Source organism: Urtica dioica, chromosome 9 (assembly GCF_054948205.1).
Source record: "Urtica dioica subsp. dioica isolate 48M chromosome 9, U.dioica_male_clone48M_v1_H2, whole genome shotgun sequence".
Taxonomy (NCBI): Eukaryota; Viridiplantae; Streptophyta; class Magnoliopsida; order Rosales; family Urticaceae; genus Urtica; species Urtica dioica.
The window spans coordinates 22,216,489-22,232,520 of record NC_142764.1 but is presented as its reverse complement, the minus strand read 5'-3'; the positions used below and the strand labels follow the sequence as shown (position 1 = coordinate 22,232,520).

General features: G+C 34.7%; 2 protein-coding genes across 2 annotated transcripts; both read left to right on the top strand.

Annotated features, from left to right (window-relative positions):
* The first annotated feature begins 818 nt into the window (after positions 1 to 818).
* On the top strand, positions 819 to 3,719 carry LOC149385843 (putative leucine-rich repeat receptor-like serine/threonine-protein kinase At2g19230). Its single transcript, XM_089627033.1, has 8 exons — positions 819 to 940; positions 1,013 to 1,562; positions 1,798 to 2,282; positions 2,505 to 2,646; positions 2,747 to 2,818; positions 2,947 to 3,018; positions 3,114 to 3,194; positions 3,447 to 3,719. The coding sequence occupies exons 1-8, from the start codon at positions 865 to 867 to the stop codon at positions 3,577 to 3,579; spliced, it is 1,611 nt and encodes a 536-aa protein (XP_089483159.1). The 5' UTR covers positions 819 to 864; the 3' UTR covers positions 3,580 to 3,719.
* A 6,722-nt stretch (positions 3,720 to 10,441) lies between these two features.
* LOC149385842 (putative LRR receptor-like serine/threonine-protein kinase At1g05700) lies at positions 10,442 to 14,998 on the top strand. The gene is made up of 13 exons (XM_089627032.1): positions 10,442 to 10,560; positions 10,651 to 11,197; positions 11,341 to 11,828; positions 11,919 to 12,057; positions 12,142 to 12,213; positions 12,310 to 12,381; positions 12,465 to 12,545; positions 12,640 to 12,812; positions 12,901 to 13,145; positions 13,229 to 13,355; positions 13,437 to 13,499; positions 14,140 to 14,329; positions 14,424 to 14,998. The coding sequence occupies exons 1-13, from the start codon at positions 10,476 to 10,478 to the stop codon at positions 14,821 to 14,823; spliced, it is 2,682 nt and encodes an 893-aa protein (XP_089483158.1). The 5' UTR covers positions 10,442 to 10,475; the 3' UTR covers positions 14,824 to 14,998.
* The last annotated feature ends 1,034 nt before the right edge of the window (positions 14,999 to 16,032 follow it).

The following is a 16,032-nucleotide window of genomic DNA, read 5'->3' as shown; positions in this document are numbered from 1 at the left end:
GAAAGAAATCGGTTCTACCTGCACATATGTAAATTTACCATAATTAATAGAAATTAACAAAGCAACGGAGATTAACAAAAATTTATGAACATTTACACTGTATTTGCTTACACGGCTATAATGTTCATTAAAGAAAAAAAAAACGCTCAATAACCAACTTTGCCAAGTATAGAATTTTTTTTAAAATTCGAAATATAAACCGAATATAACAAATTCGGCTACAAAACCAAGTTTCAAAATGTGGGCTAGTATTTTTGAAACCAAACCAAGGCTAATATAGTAAATACCATCTTACATAAATATGACACGTCATCAAATTTGGCTAGATACGAAAATTAAACGAAACGTTGGCTAGATTACAATTGCAACGTTTGATGTGGCTTAGATCGACTAATTTTTCTATTTTTAAACATTTTTAAATTAGCCACCTCAATTGGGGTCTAGTTTATTCTTAAATGAACTTGACTCCAATTTAATAAGTAAACGCTTTTAGTTTGTCAATTTTCCATGACACAAGAAATCACTTCTTTCTTTAGTTTAATATTCCGAAATCAACGCTGCCATATGATCAATATAAATAATATTTATTCATATTTTTTCTTTAGATGAATATTTACATTACTTTTTTAAGATGTGGAATTAGTCAACACGTAGTTGGATATATAACATGCAGTCCAGCGTGCTTTTGGCAAATATTTGTATAAATTAGTAGAGAGTAGAACAATTTTGGGTCAATAACATTTAAAAATATTCCAAGAACTTGTTTGTACTAGTATATAAGCTTAAAACGCTTGTGGATTCAAACAGTACTTCCTCTATAAAATTTCAAACCCCTAGCCTTGCCGGGTTTCCATTAACACAGTCATGTCAAAATATTTTGTCTTCACGTGTGCATTTGTACTCTTCTCTTCTTTGCTGGTCCAAGCTCAAAATCACTCAGGTTTAAAACCCTAAGGTTTTTATTTTAATTTTTTGTAATTCCTATCTTTTCATTAATTATTCCATTTTTCAGGCTTCATTAGTATTGATTGCGGAACATCCGAGGCCACAAGCTACATCGACGAATTATCCGGGATCGCTTATGTCTCGGATGAAAACTTCACATCGAGCGGAGAAAATTATGACATTGCCACGGCATACAAATCAAACATCACTGAAAAACAGTTCGAGAGCGTTCGAAGCTTCCCGGACGGGAAGCGAAACTGTTACACCTTAAGACCCTCAATGGGAAAGCAAACAAGGTACTTGATCCGAGCGAGGTTTCTGTACGGAAACTACGACAAAGAAGCTTCGCTTCCATCGTTTGCCTTGTATATCGGTGTCGACCTATGGGACACCGTGTCATTCACCGATGTAGATATCATAGAGACAAAAGAGATCATACACGCTCCTTCATTGGATTACGTGGACGTTTGTCTGGTCGAAACAGGCCTTGGTGTCCCGTTTATATCGGTGCTGGAATTGAGGCCTTTGCTCAACGAAACCTATGCTACTGAGCCCGGATCAGGGCTACAACTCTTTCGGCGACTCAACTTCAATTCAAACGACTCTGATTACATGAGGTACCATTTTTTTTTTTTTGCCTTCGTAGTATTTTATTTTATTTTTTCTCATCTCATAAAAACAAAATTTCAACGTCATATTGTTTATCATTACACCTTCTCATCCTTAATATTTGCTAAGGCATCCAAAGCTTTGTATTCAGAATATTTCTAAAAAGAAAACCTTGTTCATTAGATTAGTCTTAAATTTAGGGTTTCGTGTATTGATGATGTGAGTACTTTGTGAAATATGTAGGTACAAAGACGATATCTATGATCGGTTGTGGCGCCCCATAACTACGAATGTGTGGAGTCCATTGAAAGCCTCTTCAAAGGATAAGAAGAATATAACACTGAACGACTATGCCGTACCGGTCTCTGTGCTGAGCACAGCTTACTCGAAAAACAGAACTAGCAATACCATGTTCGTCTCGTGGAGTCAACTAAACATCGATTCCAGATATTTGTTCTTCTTTCACTTTGCCGAGCTTGTTAAGCTCAGAAAAAACGAAACCAGAGAGTTTGACATATTAATCAACGGCGCGGTTTGGTATGAACGGCTTTCTCCAGCATTCTTGGACTGCAGCACGATTTACAGCGTCAAAGGAAAAAAGTTTATTGACGGAAACATTGAGGTTGCGCTAAATAGAACCGGAAACTCTACCTTAGCACCGCTTATAAACGCCATCGAGATCTACGAGCTCAAGGACCTTCCACAACTTCAAACAAATGAATCAGATGGTAAATATATTTTAGAATGATTTTATTCATGAAACAAGACTAATTGTCTAGGTTTTAGGTTAGTTTTCTAGCAAAATCACCAATACTTGATGTTATAGATAAATTAATTACGCGACCATATGAATTATTTATCTCGATTAACTATTTAGCTAGAACACCCTTCTTTTAATTATGTTTTCATTTTGCCTATAAATTTTATTTGACGCGTATCTATATATGCAGTGGAGGTTATAACGAACATCAAATCCGTATATGAAGTGAACCGAATCTCATGGCAAGGAGATCCTTGTGCCCCTATTGAATACGTTTGGGATGGCCTCAATTGCTCTTACAACGGCAATGACACGCGTAGAATAATATCATTGTGAGCACTACGTACTTTCTTAACTGATATAATCTATTTATTTTTATGTGCCCGTAAGTTTCGCTTTTTTTCCTGATGAAAAAATTATCATGTGACACAGAGACTTGTCTTCAAGTGGACTTGAGGGAGAGATATCGTCTTATTTTTGGGAACTTACCATGTTAGAGTATTTGTAAGTGCTTAAATTGATGCGAAAGCATGTTATTGCCAGCTCACAGAATTGATAGCATTACGTATACTTTAGTTCAATAAAGTCAACGTTTGACCAAAACTATAATTTACTCTCTATTTGTGTTTCAGAGATTTATCAAATAATAGCCTTAGTGGGACAGTGCCGGAGTTTTTAGCTGAGCTGCCATCCTTGAAGATTTTGTAAGTTTCTTACTACTCATATTATAAATTAATCTTTGACATTTTCCATGCATGGAAAATCATAATTTATAAATATTTTGTATTTCAATTTTCAGGAACTTAAAAGGAAACAACCTTACAGGTCCGATTCCAGCTGCACTTCTTGAAAGATCGAAGAATAATGAACTATCACTAAGGTTGGTCTTATACCAATATAATAATGTCCTTAATTGATTATCTCATATGCCCCTAATATTTTCCATTTATTTCTAATTTTTTTTAGAGAAAACAACGTTAAATACATTTTATATTATATACCTGTTATTTTTATATAAAAAAAAATATATATATATATATATATATATATCTTGAGCCCAATTATAGCGCTTTTGACTTTTAACGTGATTACACACCACCAATAAATTTGAATATTGTGTTTTGTGATGCAGTGCTGATGGGGGTTTATTTGGAATTAATGAAACTTCTCCAACACCTTCACCGACGCCTTCAACTGCGAATTCGCTTGGAAAGAAACAGCTTTTCTTAATCATTGTGTCTATTACAGGATATTTTTTGCTGTAATTTTTTTTTCTTTACATTCAATTATTACTTATTACTACCTGATATCTGCTGTACCATGTTAATTTTATTTTTATTTAAACAAAAACTGCTTGTTATGTTTACTTCCGTCGTGAGAAACTAAAGTATTGTTTGACTCAAAACCTAAGTGACATTATTATCTTTCAAAGATGTAGCTTAGTAATTAAAAAATAATAATAGTGTAAAAGATTATTATTTAGAATGTGATCTTGCACATGCAATTGCTCTTCTAAGCGTTGAATTTTAACCAAGGATAAAAACTGATCGGTCTAAAAGATCATTTGCACGGAGACGTCATCAAAATTGTTAAATCAGTAAAGAAGAAAACAATATGACTATTAATTCTACTATGAAAACCCAAAGTGATTGCTAAAGTAAAGTACAACTCAGAAAACTTCCAAATATATTACATATATAAGCCTTTTAAAAAAAGAAAAGAAAAAAACTATACATAGGCTTATATTGCTTGCGTACTTTGAAATTATTCAACGAGTAAGCGTTTAGTGTATATGGTTAGTGTGGTATTAGTCAGATATGATAAGATATGGGTCATAATACATTAAGTTGGGTCTCTATCTCAAAGGGATGATAATACACATCAACATGGCTACACTAATTTTTTTATAAAAAAAATTGCATGGAATAGTTTTTTTTTTTTTTAATTCATCACTAAAATAAACGTATTTTAAACTTTTATCACGAAAATCATATTATTTTTAAGTTGTAAATAAGATTTTTCTTATACTTTTATTTTCTTTTAACGTTGTTTATACTTTTTATCTTTATTTTAACTTTGTTTACTTTACATTTTTATTTATAAGGAAAATATGGAAAACAAGGTATTCAAGAATATTTGATACGCAATGTTTGGCTTGTTTGTGGAAAATAAATGAGTGGGTCCATCGAATCTGATATTTTAGAGGTAGCAAGGGATATAAGATCAATTATTTATTTTCCAAAAAGTCGAAGCTAAGTTGAATAAGAAATTATGGTCAAATGTATGTTGAAAAATACTAAAATATCATGAAGGAAAATATATGTATTATGATGGGGAAACTCACTTTAGAGAGTCTATAAGATTACTTTGGATAAGTATTTGAGTTCCCAGAAGTTACCCAATTTTGTAGCTACGGGTTAAGATCGATGCACACAAGTCCATCTACACAAGCGCGTGCCGACGCCGTCCAAGCAGGCTAGGCTTGTGTTTAGTTCTTTTTCTTCATAAACTCTGAAAATAAAATATATATTTATACTATTTTTTAAATGTTTGCATGTCTTCATTGCTGAAACACTTGGTGTTAATGGTACATTTAAAATCCTTAAAACCGTCTTGTAAGCTTTCTTCTCATTCTCTCAAGTCTTTTATTTTCTTTCGCGATGGTTGTAATTCTGGTTCTAGTTAGTTGGATTGGACAGTATGGTGCACAGTTTATCTCAGTCGTCATTGTATCATAGGAGTTTTTCGCTCATAAATTCAGCGCACCTATGAAAAGGCATTAAAAAAACTTCAAGGAAATCGTCAAACAAGCGCTCGACAAACACTTTCGTTCTTTTGATGCTTTGCTTAGGCCAAATATTTATACCACTCCGTGCTGGCTCATTCTCTGTTTTTAAATGTGGATTTTTCTTCCATTGTTCCTATAGGTAAAGGAAAAACTAAACAAACAAAGCAGACATTAAGAAAATCTGTACTAAATTAGCTAACGTTTCTAAATGTGGATTTTTTTTTCTATTTTTAAATGAGGATTTTTCTTCTTTTTTATGAGGTTAAGAATTGAAAATTAGCCAACATTTCTAAATTTTTAGCAAATTAGCCAAAACTATAACGTAACATTCAATTTGTTTTTTGTTTTACTTTAGCCTTACTAGATACTCCTGGTTTTATTTAAAATGATAATTGAATATTGTATCTTCTACTTTTTGTTTGAAAATCAATTCTTTCCTTCCACATTTATAGCAACTAATTGTACAACTAAATGAAGAATCTATAACAATTTCAGTAAATTTTCAAAATTTTAAATTATTCCACCGCTCATTTCCTCATTATTCATGTATTTCTTCTTTTTTCTCTTTTCGAATTTTCTGGTTTAGGAGATACATAAAACTCGACATGTTTGTTTGTTGAATAAGGTTCATGGACAATTTATTTATGTTACCATGATATACATAATTTGTGTGGAATTTGTGTGTTTAAATAGTATTCATGATTTACCACAGTTAACCAAACAATTGACTTACAAAATTAACCATCATGATCTGTTTGCCTATCAGCACAATATTCTTTATTTATCAATGTTCGCTAATGACTACTTTACTACACTGCCGTTAAGTTAATATAATAACTAATTTTATTCATCAGACTTCCTCATTCTAATAGCAATAACATAAACTTCCAGTCCGAAACGAGGTTTGAAATGCCGACGACTGATTTTGTGCCGATGGTCAAAAAAACCGAAAATTACGGTGACCGATAGAAATTGTGACGAAAATAAAATGAAAATTAAAAAAAATTGTATCGATGAAAATTGCGATGATTGACGAAATTGCGATAAAACACGGAAATTACGACGGAAATAATATTACATAATTTAATTTTAAAAAGTATTTTGTTATATATGGTTAAATTTTTAAAAACAATATAATAATTTATAAATGATGTAATAATGAAAATATTAATTATATATGTATGTAATATATGTTGTAAACTAAAACTATTCATATAGTCGATCGGTATAGTCAGTAGAATGGATTTAAAACATATCCTATCGTTAACGTTTAATATATAATATATTATAATAATTGGGCTTTTTGTTTTATGGCTTTTGTTTTGGGGAGATTTGCACCAAAGTCACTTCTTATGAACAAAATTGCATCCATGTCATCACCAAAAAACGTGTTACAAGTAAGTCATTTTTATTTATTGTTAATCGCGTTTTTGGATTAGCATTAAGAACCGTCCGTGGTTCGATCTAGGGCCGGACCCTATGACCGCACGTAGGTTGGGTTGGGTGAAGTTCTTCTCTTCTCGTCATGTTCGTGTTCTTCGGATCTTTGGGTCTCCGGGTCCTTGAGTTTCCGGGTCTTTGGATCTACCGCGCTCTTCGTTGAGTTCTTGAGTCTTTGCTTCTTTGAGTCTTCAACCCTTTGAATCTTCCATGTTCTTCGTGTTTCTCACGTGTTCATGTTCTACGTGTTCATCGTGTTCTTCGGATCTTCTAGTGTCCGGGTCTTCGGATCTTCGAGTCTCCGGGTCTTCGAATCTTCCACGTTCTTCGCGTTCTTCGTCGGGTCTTCGAATCCTTGCAATTTCACCTAACCACAAGAAAACGTGAATCTAGAGGGACGCGGAGGGTTTTCCCTCGGCGCGTTCTCCGACGCTCAACATTAGTCGTGTTGTATTGTGTTCTTGGTGAACGATTTGTACTCGTCTCTATGTTTTCTAGAGAGAGAAAGAGTTGTAGTGTGATTTTTGTAGAGTTTTGACAAGTTGAGAGAAACTTACATTGTGTTGTGAATGAATGAGGTATTTATAGGGACCAAGGAGTTTGGTGAAAAGTACTTGATTAGGTGGTGGAGATGGCCGGGTGATTTTGGCCGAGTGAAGACGACCGGGTGGTCTTGGCCGGGTAAAGATCTTGGCCGGGTGAAGATGACCGGGTGGTCTTGGCCGGGTGAAGATGACCGGGTGGTCTTGGCCGAGTGAAGACGACCGGGTGATTTTGGCCGAGTGAAGACGACCGGGTGGTCTTGGCCGGGTGAAGATCTTGGCCGGGTGAAGATGACCGGGTGGTCTTGGCCGGGTGAAGATGATCGGGTGGTCTTGGCCGGGTGAAGATGACCGGGTGGTCTTGGCCGAGTGAAGACGGCCGGGTGGTCTTTTATTTGGCCGACCGGGTGGTTATTTTTGTGGTTTTGTCTTGAAGATTTGTCAAGAAGTCTAGCTTGAAAACATTCTTTGAGAGTCTTTTGAAAGACATTTCATGAGTGTTGACTCGGAGCTTGGTGCGTGAGTTTTCTTGTGGACTTGCGCCTTGTGTATGGACTTGATGTATTATCTTTTGCTCTTGGGGTGTTATTTATACCATGTGAAAATAACGGCATAACATTTATTATTAGACCAAAATACCCTTAAAGTAGAACCAGAGTTAAATATTTACAAAACAAAAGTAGACTAGAAGAAGAAAGTAGAACCACAGTTAGATATTTATAAAACAAAAGTAGACTAGAAGAAGAAAGTAGAACCACAGTTAGATATTTATAAAACAAAAGTAGACTAGAAGAAGAAATCGATAATCTGAAGCGCCTCGACTCCGACGAAGGTTACGGCGGCGGTGGCCTCGTCGGAGCGACGATCGGCGCGGTGGTCGGAGCTTGAGCTAGAAAGATTAGGGTTTGGGGGAATTTGATGAGAGATTAGGGTTTTGGTGTGGATATAGATTCTTGTTGGATATAAAATAGAAGGGTAATTAAGACATTGTATAGGTGACAAATATGCAAAAAAAAAAAAAAAAAAAAAAAAAAAAAAAAAACACGAATGCAATTTAGACTCATTTGTGATACAAATGAAATAATGTGTTGTTGTTGTGACTTCAACAGCAAATTCCACTTTGTTTTGCTTTTGGCCCATTAAGGCTTAAATCCCTTCTTCTCCAAGATCTTCCTGTATAAGCGGCCGCATATGTTTTGCTATTGCATTGTCGCCTTCAAAAAGTCACTTTGTTCAACGAAATGTAGCTGATGTTGCACGCATCTGGTAAACGTATTTTCACCGAGAATATAATCTTCATTGAACGACGTCTTCGGGCGCGACGACATAGATTTTTCCACGCAAAAAAAAAAAGACGCAATTTCGGCGAAACAAAACGACGAAACGACCATATAGTCATATTTGTGCAGGACTCCTCTGATTCACGCAATTTCGACGCGATTTTGTCGACATTCTCCGAAAATTCAAACCTTGGTTGGAAATGCTCAGCTCATTCCAGGGTAATTAGGTATCATAATAATTGTCAAGAGGAATCAATTTCAGAGGACTTGGTTGGCTAAAAAAAACTAATTAATAATTAACTAATCAAATAAACAAAGTTTTAAGCTTTTAGCGGAAATAATCAAAGTTACATTGTCAGTAAAAATATTAATTCGTGTATATATAAAATTTATCAATGTCAAAATATTTGTTGATATCAAATAGTTATTGACACGTGGTATTTGCCAAAAAAAAATAGATTTTTTACTATTTCACTAATTTTATATAAACTTTGATTATTTAGCTAGAACATATTATATAAAATAGTCCTTTGAAACTAACTAACAAAAAAAAAAACAAAAATTTAAGTTCATTAGAAAAATAGCAAAAGGTTATCAATTTTCAGTAAATAATCAAGAAATTTATAAGCAATTAAGCTACATTAAACTTATTATTTGTTAAATAGCCAACGTTCTATTAATTATAATTAATTAGTCACTGATTTTATTAACTGTAATTAAATTGATAATTTTGTCCAAATAACTTAATGAATAGATAAGAATTATTTGGACAAATTTGTCAGGTTGACATTATTAATAAAATTTTGAGACTGTCAATCAAAAATTTGACACGAAATGGTTATGGTATCATTTATTGACAGTGTCAAAATGATACCTTATACTTGTACATTTTTCAAATTTTAGCTATTTGACTCAATTTTTTATTTTTTATTTTTAAAAACAGTTTTATTATTAGTGAGGATTGAACCATCAATCTCCACTTTGAAAGTGGAGTGGAATGCTATCTCACTCAATTTAGACAAATATTTATTATTGGGATATTAAGTTATATATATAGCCACACGGTTATAGTGAATTAAGATATAACTCACATTTCGTTAATTTCTTGTAAATAGTCAAGTTAACTTATTAACAGATTAGTAAAATACTTATTTAATTCAGTCAAACATGTAAAAAAAAAGTTGTTAATAGGTTGCCATGTATGCAAGTTGGCTATTTACAAAGTATTTATCAAAGATTGGTTAATTTACAATTCTTATAGTTTAAGTGGCTTACGTAGCCAATCTTTTGTTTATTATTTTACAAATTTGTTCTTTTCAATGGGCTATAAGGCCCCGGCACTTATAGAGGTCAAAGTCAAACATTGGCCACCATTCAAGTTTTGGTGATTCCATCCAATTTTTCCCTTATCAGGGAAATATAAACTTCAACTTCCACTGGAATTTCCATTAAACTTCTCTCAATTGTTGACAATTTATCTCGATCGAGTTACAGTCATATATAACATCTTAATTTTTTCCCCTATATTTCTTAAATATTTTTCAGCAGAAAAGCTCCAAACAAATTTAAGGGGTGGGCCTTTTCTTAGTACACAAGTCTCGCGCCTTGAAACGTTCAAAAAAGATCTAAGGTTGCGACAACGACAAGTGCTTAAATATAAGTTTGTTATCGTTACGTAAAGTATATTGTCAATATTAAACGCAGTAAATGAGATTATAAATTAACATGACCTAAGGTGTTGTCCGATAATCACATTTTTGTAAGCATGGAAAATTAGTATTTGATGATTGTAGGAAACGTCTACGAAGCCTTCATTACAATTAAGCGGCTGTATAAATAAACCCAGAACGCGTAATATCCAAAGAAAATGTCTTAAGGCCACATTTGTTTTGACTTCTTATTAGCTCTCTGACTAAGTCGTTGCAAGAAGAGTATACCCTTTCGTGAAATGTAGTAGATGACAATAAAGTAATAAACTAATCAAACATTTAGACTAGTTGTCATTAAATTATTAATTTAATGACATTTAATATTTTCATTTGGTAACACTATATGATTGGTGATCCAATTTCTATCAGCAATTTTTATTTACTTCTCTGTTTGTTCTAAAAATGCCTAAGCTCTTCTTCTTTGAGATATTTCACCTTTCTTTCGTTATCATCACAATTCTTCTTGTCAATGCGCAGAACCAATTAGGTAAATTTTTCCAAAAATTCAATGAAAAAGTGATTAATTATGTTGGCTAATACTGATCCTAACTTCTTCTTTCTCTCTTTCTGCGTTCAGATTTTATAAGCATAGATTGTGGGGCTTTAGAGGGATACAGAGATGAAACGACAGGAATCAATTACACTTCAGATGCTGGCTTTATAGACACCGGAGAGAGCAAGAACATATCACTCCTCACAACACAGACAAACACAATTAGTCAATGGTACCAAAATGTCAGAAGCTTCCCAGAGGGGATAAGGAATTGTTACAAACTCACAGCTCCAAAGGGAAAGAACAAAAACTATCTAATACGGGCGAGTTTTATGTACGGAAATTACGACGGATTGGATACACCGCCGGAGTTTGACCTGTACCTCGGAGTCAACAAATGGAGAACGGTCAAACTCAAAGATTCGACGTCTGCTATAATGGCAGAAATCGTCCATGTTCTTCGGTCCGATTACATCCACATTTGCTTGGTAAGGAAAATAGGCCATTTCACGCCTTTTGTTTCGGCCTTGGAAATGAGGCCTCTGGGAAATAACACCTACGTGGCTCGATCCGGATCGTTGAAGTTGTTTGGGAGGTTCGATTGTGGTTCAGAATCAGACAAAGATCTTAGGTATTACAGCTTTCTCTCTTTGGTACCTTCCTACCCAAGAAAGGATTAAGTATCACGTGGTTCCATCTCAAAATTGATTAACTGGTTCAAGAAGAATTGATGGAATCTTAGCAATAATTATCTTTATTTTTCATGTGATTTAGGTTCAGAGACGATGTTTTTGACCGGGTATGGGAACCCTTTAGCTTTGGAGCCTGGAATGATACAAAAACCTCAGACTTATTTAAGAGCAATGATTACAAGCTGCCCTCACTTGTGATGCAAACCTCGGTGACTCCCAAAAACCAGAACGGTTCCATCGGCTTCGTATTGAACGGTCAAGGAAGAGAATACTACGACGATGAAATGATCCCCGAGTTTTACTTGTATATGCATTTCTTTGAGGTCAAAAATCTGATGCCAGACGAGACTCGAGAGTTCGATATTTACATAAATGGCACACTGTGGTTCGGATCGATCTCTCCTTCGCAACTCAGTACTACGACGATTTTCAGCATAACTGGCATCAGAGGATCGGCTATACACGTCGTGATTAGTCCAACACAGAACTCGACTCTTCCCCCGTTGCTCAACGCCTTTGAGGTTTACACCGTGAAACACTTGCCATTACCCGAAACTCACGAAAATGATGGTATTATCAATTACTTCATATGTGTAGCAGATCAGTTTCAGTTTGCTTCATGGTTTAATGTTTGTCTGTTTTCATGGTTGAATTCATTAGTGGATGCTATTACGGGTATCAAATTGAGGTATGAGATCTCTAGGAACTGGCAAGGAGACCCGTGTGAGCCGCGGGATTACTTGTGGGAAGGTCTGAATTGTAGCTACAATGGTTCTGATCCACCAAGAATCACATTCTTGTGAGTTAATTATTGCTTCCATAATTTTCAACGCATAAGCTTCATTTCCTTAATTGCAGAGTTTCTCTGTTGTTGACCATACAGGGACTTGTCCTCAAGCGGATTGACTGGTGAGATTGATCAACACATACAAAACCTCACATTGTTAGAGAACTTGTAAGTTCTTCAGTCATTGTAACATGATTCAGTTTTTTTTTTCTTATTATAAAAATGACCTGAAATCAAACTTGATCAAATTTTTTCGATTTTCAGGGATTTGTCGCACAACAATTTGAGCGGGAATGTGCCCGATTTTCTTGCTCTAATGCCGTCCCTGAAGAATATGTGAGTCACCTATACATGGTTTGTTGAGTCTGAGTATCAACTTTCCATTACATAAAAAACTATAATCTTTCTTTCGCTCGCAGAAATCTGGATGGAAACAACTTCTCGGGTACACTTCCACAAGTACTTGTAGAAAAAATAAAGAACGGTTCGATTCTCTTCAGGTCGGTTGCGTCTAATGACTTGATTCTCTTCCTACATTTTATTATTTTATTTACATACATAGAAATAATAAATCATTAATTTCTTGTGGTAAAGTGCGGGAGAGAATTCCATTCATTGCTTGATGACCCCATGCAAAAACAAAGAAAAGAACAACAAGAAGATCATAATTATAGCTACAGCTTCAGTTGGAGGATTTTTGTTTCTGCTTGTATTAGCCGCAGCAATAATCTTCTGGTGCCTTGTTAGAAGAAGGAAAAAACAATCCAGTATGAGTCTTGAGCTTTAAATTATCTCCTTAGAAAAAGACTTTTAATAACTTCCTTTTCTAAACCATTATATCATCTTCTATGTCAGACACAACCATGGTGAGCTTGGATTCTCTATCGATTCACAACGTTGCTGAAGAAGTAGCGGAGATTAAGAAGCAACAGTTCTCATACTCTGACATCCTCACTATCACAACCAACTTCGAGCGGATTATCGGAAAAGGAGGGTTCGGAACAGTCTATCACGGCCTCTTAAGCGATCATGAAACTCAAGTCGCTGTCAAGATGCTCTCTCGCTCTACCGCGCAAGGCTTCAAGCAGTTCAATGCGGAGGTTTTTTAATTACTCATTAAATAAGTTTCAACTAGTATGAGTTTAATTTCATCAAGTAACATATATCATGGTTTTTTTCACAGGCCAAAATTCTCACAACAGTTCATCACGTAAATTTGACCTCTATAATCGGCTACTGCGATGAAGGCCCTAACATGGGGCTAGTTTACGAGTATATGCCCAATGGGGACTTAGCTTCACATCTCTCTGGTACGATCATAATTTCATTTTAGTTGTTACCGAAAATTATGGACAATCAATTATTTGATAGTTGATTTGTCATTGATACAGGTGAAACTGAGAAGCCCTTGAGTTGGATAAGGAGACTCAATATAGCAATTGATGCCAGTCAAGGTAATTCTTCAATATAGATTGGTAGCTTTTGATCTTTAGTTAATTTCCGGTTTCTGTTTATTAAATCTGTAGCAATAGGTACCGGAAATTCAAGAACAGATCTATATTTTTACACGCTCTTGATCTCATTTTCTCTAAAAATGTCACTCAAGTGATTGCCGCTAGTTCTCTCAAGAGTTTATTAATAGACGTTACAAACTAATAACGAACTAACTTGATATCCAAGTAAAAGACATGATGATTTAAGCTCAAAATCTGTAATTTTATAATTAACAGATCTAATCTTCTTAATTAGTAGTATTATATTATATTGTTTTATATGATTAGAGAGGAACTAAGTAGCTACCAAATATTCAAGAACATATTTCTTGAGCTCCAAGCAACTCAGATCTAAAAGATAAAAAAAATCACTCAAGTGCATCTCAAGTTTTTTTTTTCTAGATAGATCAATACTGTGCTATTTTGTACCCCCCCATGAACTCTCTTGAGCCTTTATTTATAGGCGTTACAAACTAATAGATAACTAACTTGAGATCCAAGTAACACACATGATTATCCAACAGTCAAAAATCTGCAATTTGCTAATTTGCAGATCTGATCTTCTCATACACAAGAACATTTAAACCTATAAACTTTTCAGGATTGGAGTACTTACACAGTGGTTTCAAGCCAGCAATAATCCACAGAGACGTGAAGTCTTCAAATATCTTAATCAATGAAGAAATGCACGCAAAACTCTCTGATTTTGGTCTCTCCAAAGCTTTTTCACTTGACGAAGACACACATGTCTCGACCATCGTTGCTGGAACTCCAGGCTATGTTGATCCTCTGTAAGTCTAATTAATTTCATAAATTCCACTTGGAATATTGTTCCCTCTTATGTTTTCCTTTTCCATAAGATCTCTGTATTGCCTTTCTTTCCAGGTATTGTGCCACAAACAGGTTGACAGAGAAGAGTGATGTTTTCAGCTTCGGGGTCGTTCTTCTCGAAATAATCACAGGGAGACTCGCGATCTCCAAAAAACATGGAAAAGATCATGTGATCGAATGGGTGAATAGGAGGATCGGCGATGTAAATAATTTAGTGGATCCGAGACTAGAGCGAGACTTCAACGATAATTCTGTTCGGAAAGCCGTGGAAATTGCGATGGCCTGCGTAGATCTAGACTCTACCAAAAGGCCGTTTATGAGCAGAGTCGTCGTGGACTTGAAGCTGTGCTTAGAAATGGAATTGGCTAGGGATACCAACAATCGTGATGTGATCGGATCGGCCGAGTCAGAAATGATGTCGATAAATCCGGACCTGGCTCAGTTAGCGAGATAGTAGATCTTCTTTCACTTTTCTGTAGAGATAATTTCTTTAAAAGAAAGAAATATATGGGAAAGTTGTACAGAGATACCTTGCTTCATAAGTCAATTGTGCAAATCATAAATGAAGAGATACCTTGCTGTATAAGTCAACTGGTATAGAGGCTTTTTTTTTACTTTTTTCTTTTCCCTTATTCAATAAATGTGGGTTACTTGAAATCCAATGCAAATAAAATAAGGCTCAAGAGTTTAATGTTTCTTCAGCCACAATCATAGAATTATCATTGAAAATAAACAAAGGTAGAATCTAGCGTTGCTGTCCTCATCTTGATCTGAAATCTTTATAGATTGGGATTGTTAGTTAAGAGTCAATTGGCTGCTTTTAATTTTAAACTTGGTAAAACGAAATTTAACTGGTTGGCTAGCATCGATTTGATACACCTTTGTATACATATTTAGTTTAACTGCACTAATGAATGACTGGTTTTCTTTATCTCTCGACAAACCAGAGCTCTTTTAGTCATTATCTGAGAAACAACCACATGATATAACACATTTCAGTAACGGTCAGACGTTATATAAGCTACAGAACAAATTAAGGTTGAAAATCACTATTTTCTTATATAATATCATCTAGTCAAATTAAGCTTCGAGATGAATGATTTTGTTAAACATACGATCTAGTCAAATGAAGCTAAATATATTAAAAGGATAAAAAGAACAGTGCTTCCACGTATTCTCTCATTGACTTTTATATGAACAAACATCAACATCAAAACCTGAAGAAACCATTAACCTAATAATTAAACTTTTCTCCTCCCATTAATCAAATTCCAAAAATAGAAAAACACTATATGTGGTCCCACTTATCTCTTATTTATTTTCATTATATTTGTATGTTTTATAAAGTAGGTGTTGTGTTTGGTTACACGAAGCCAAAACAAAGAGTGGATGTGAGAGAAAGACGAGAGGAAAAAAAAAACTAGAGCAAGCTAAAGAGAAAAATCAAAGAGAGAAAAAAAAAAGTGTTGAGTGTTTGTAATCTCGGATGAGTTTTGTTAATCAGTGAAATCACTCTCCAAGCGGAACGTAAGACAATGTTTGACTTAAACCTGGGCAAAATTCCTTTGCTCGATCCTTTTTGTTTACGTCGCCTCTGATGCTACAGAGGCTATATATTTTTGTACAACTCGATCTGATATCTAAATCAACCAACAAACAAGCA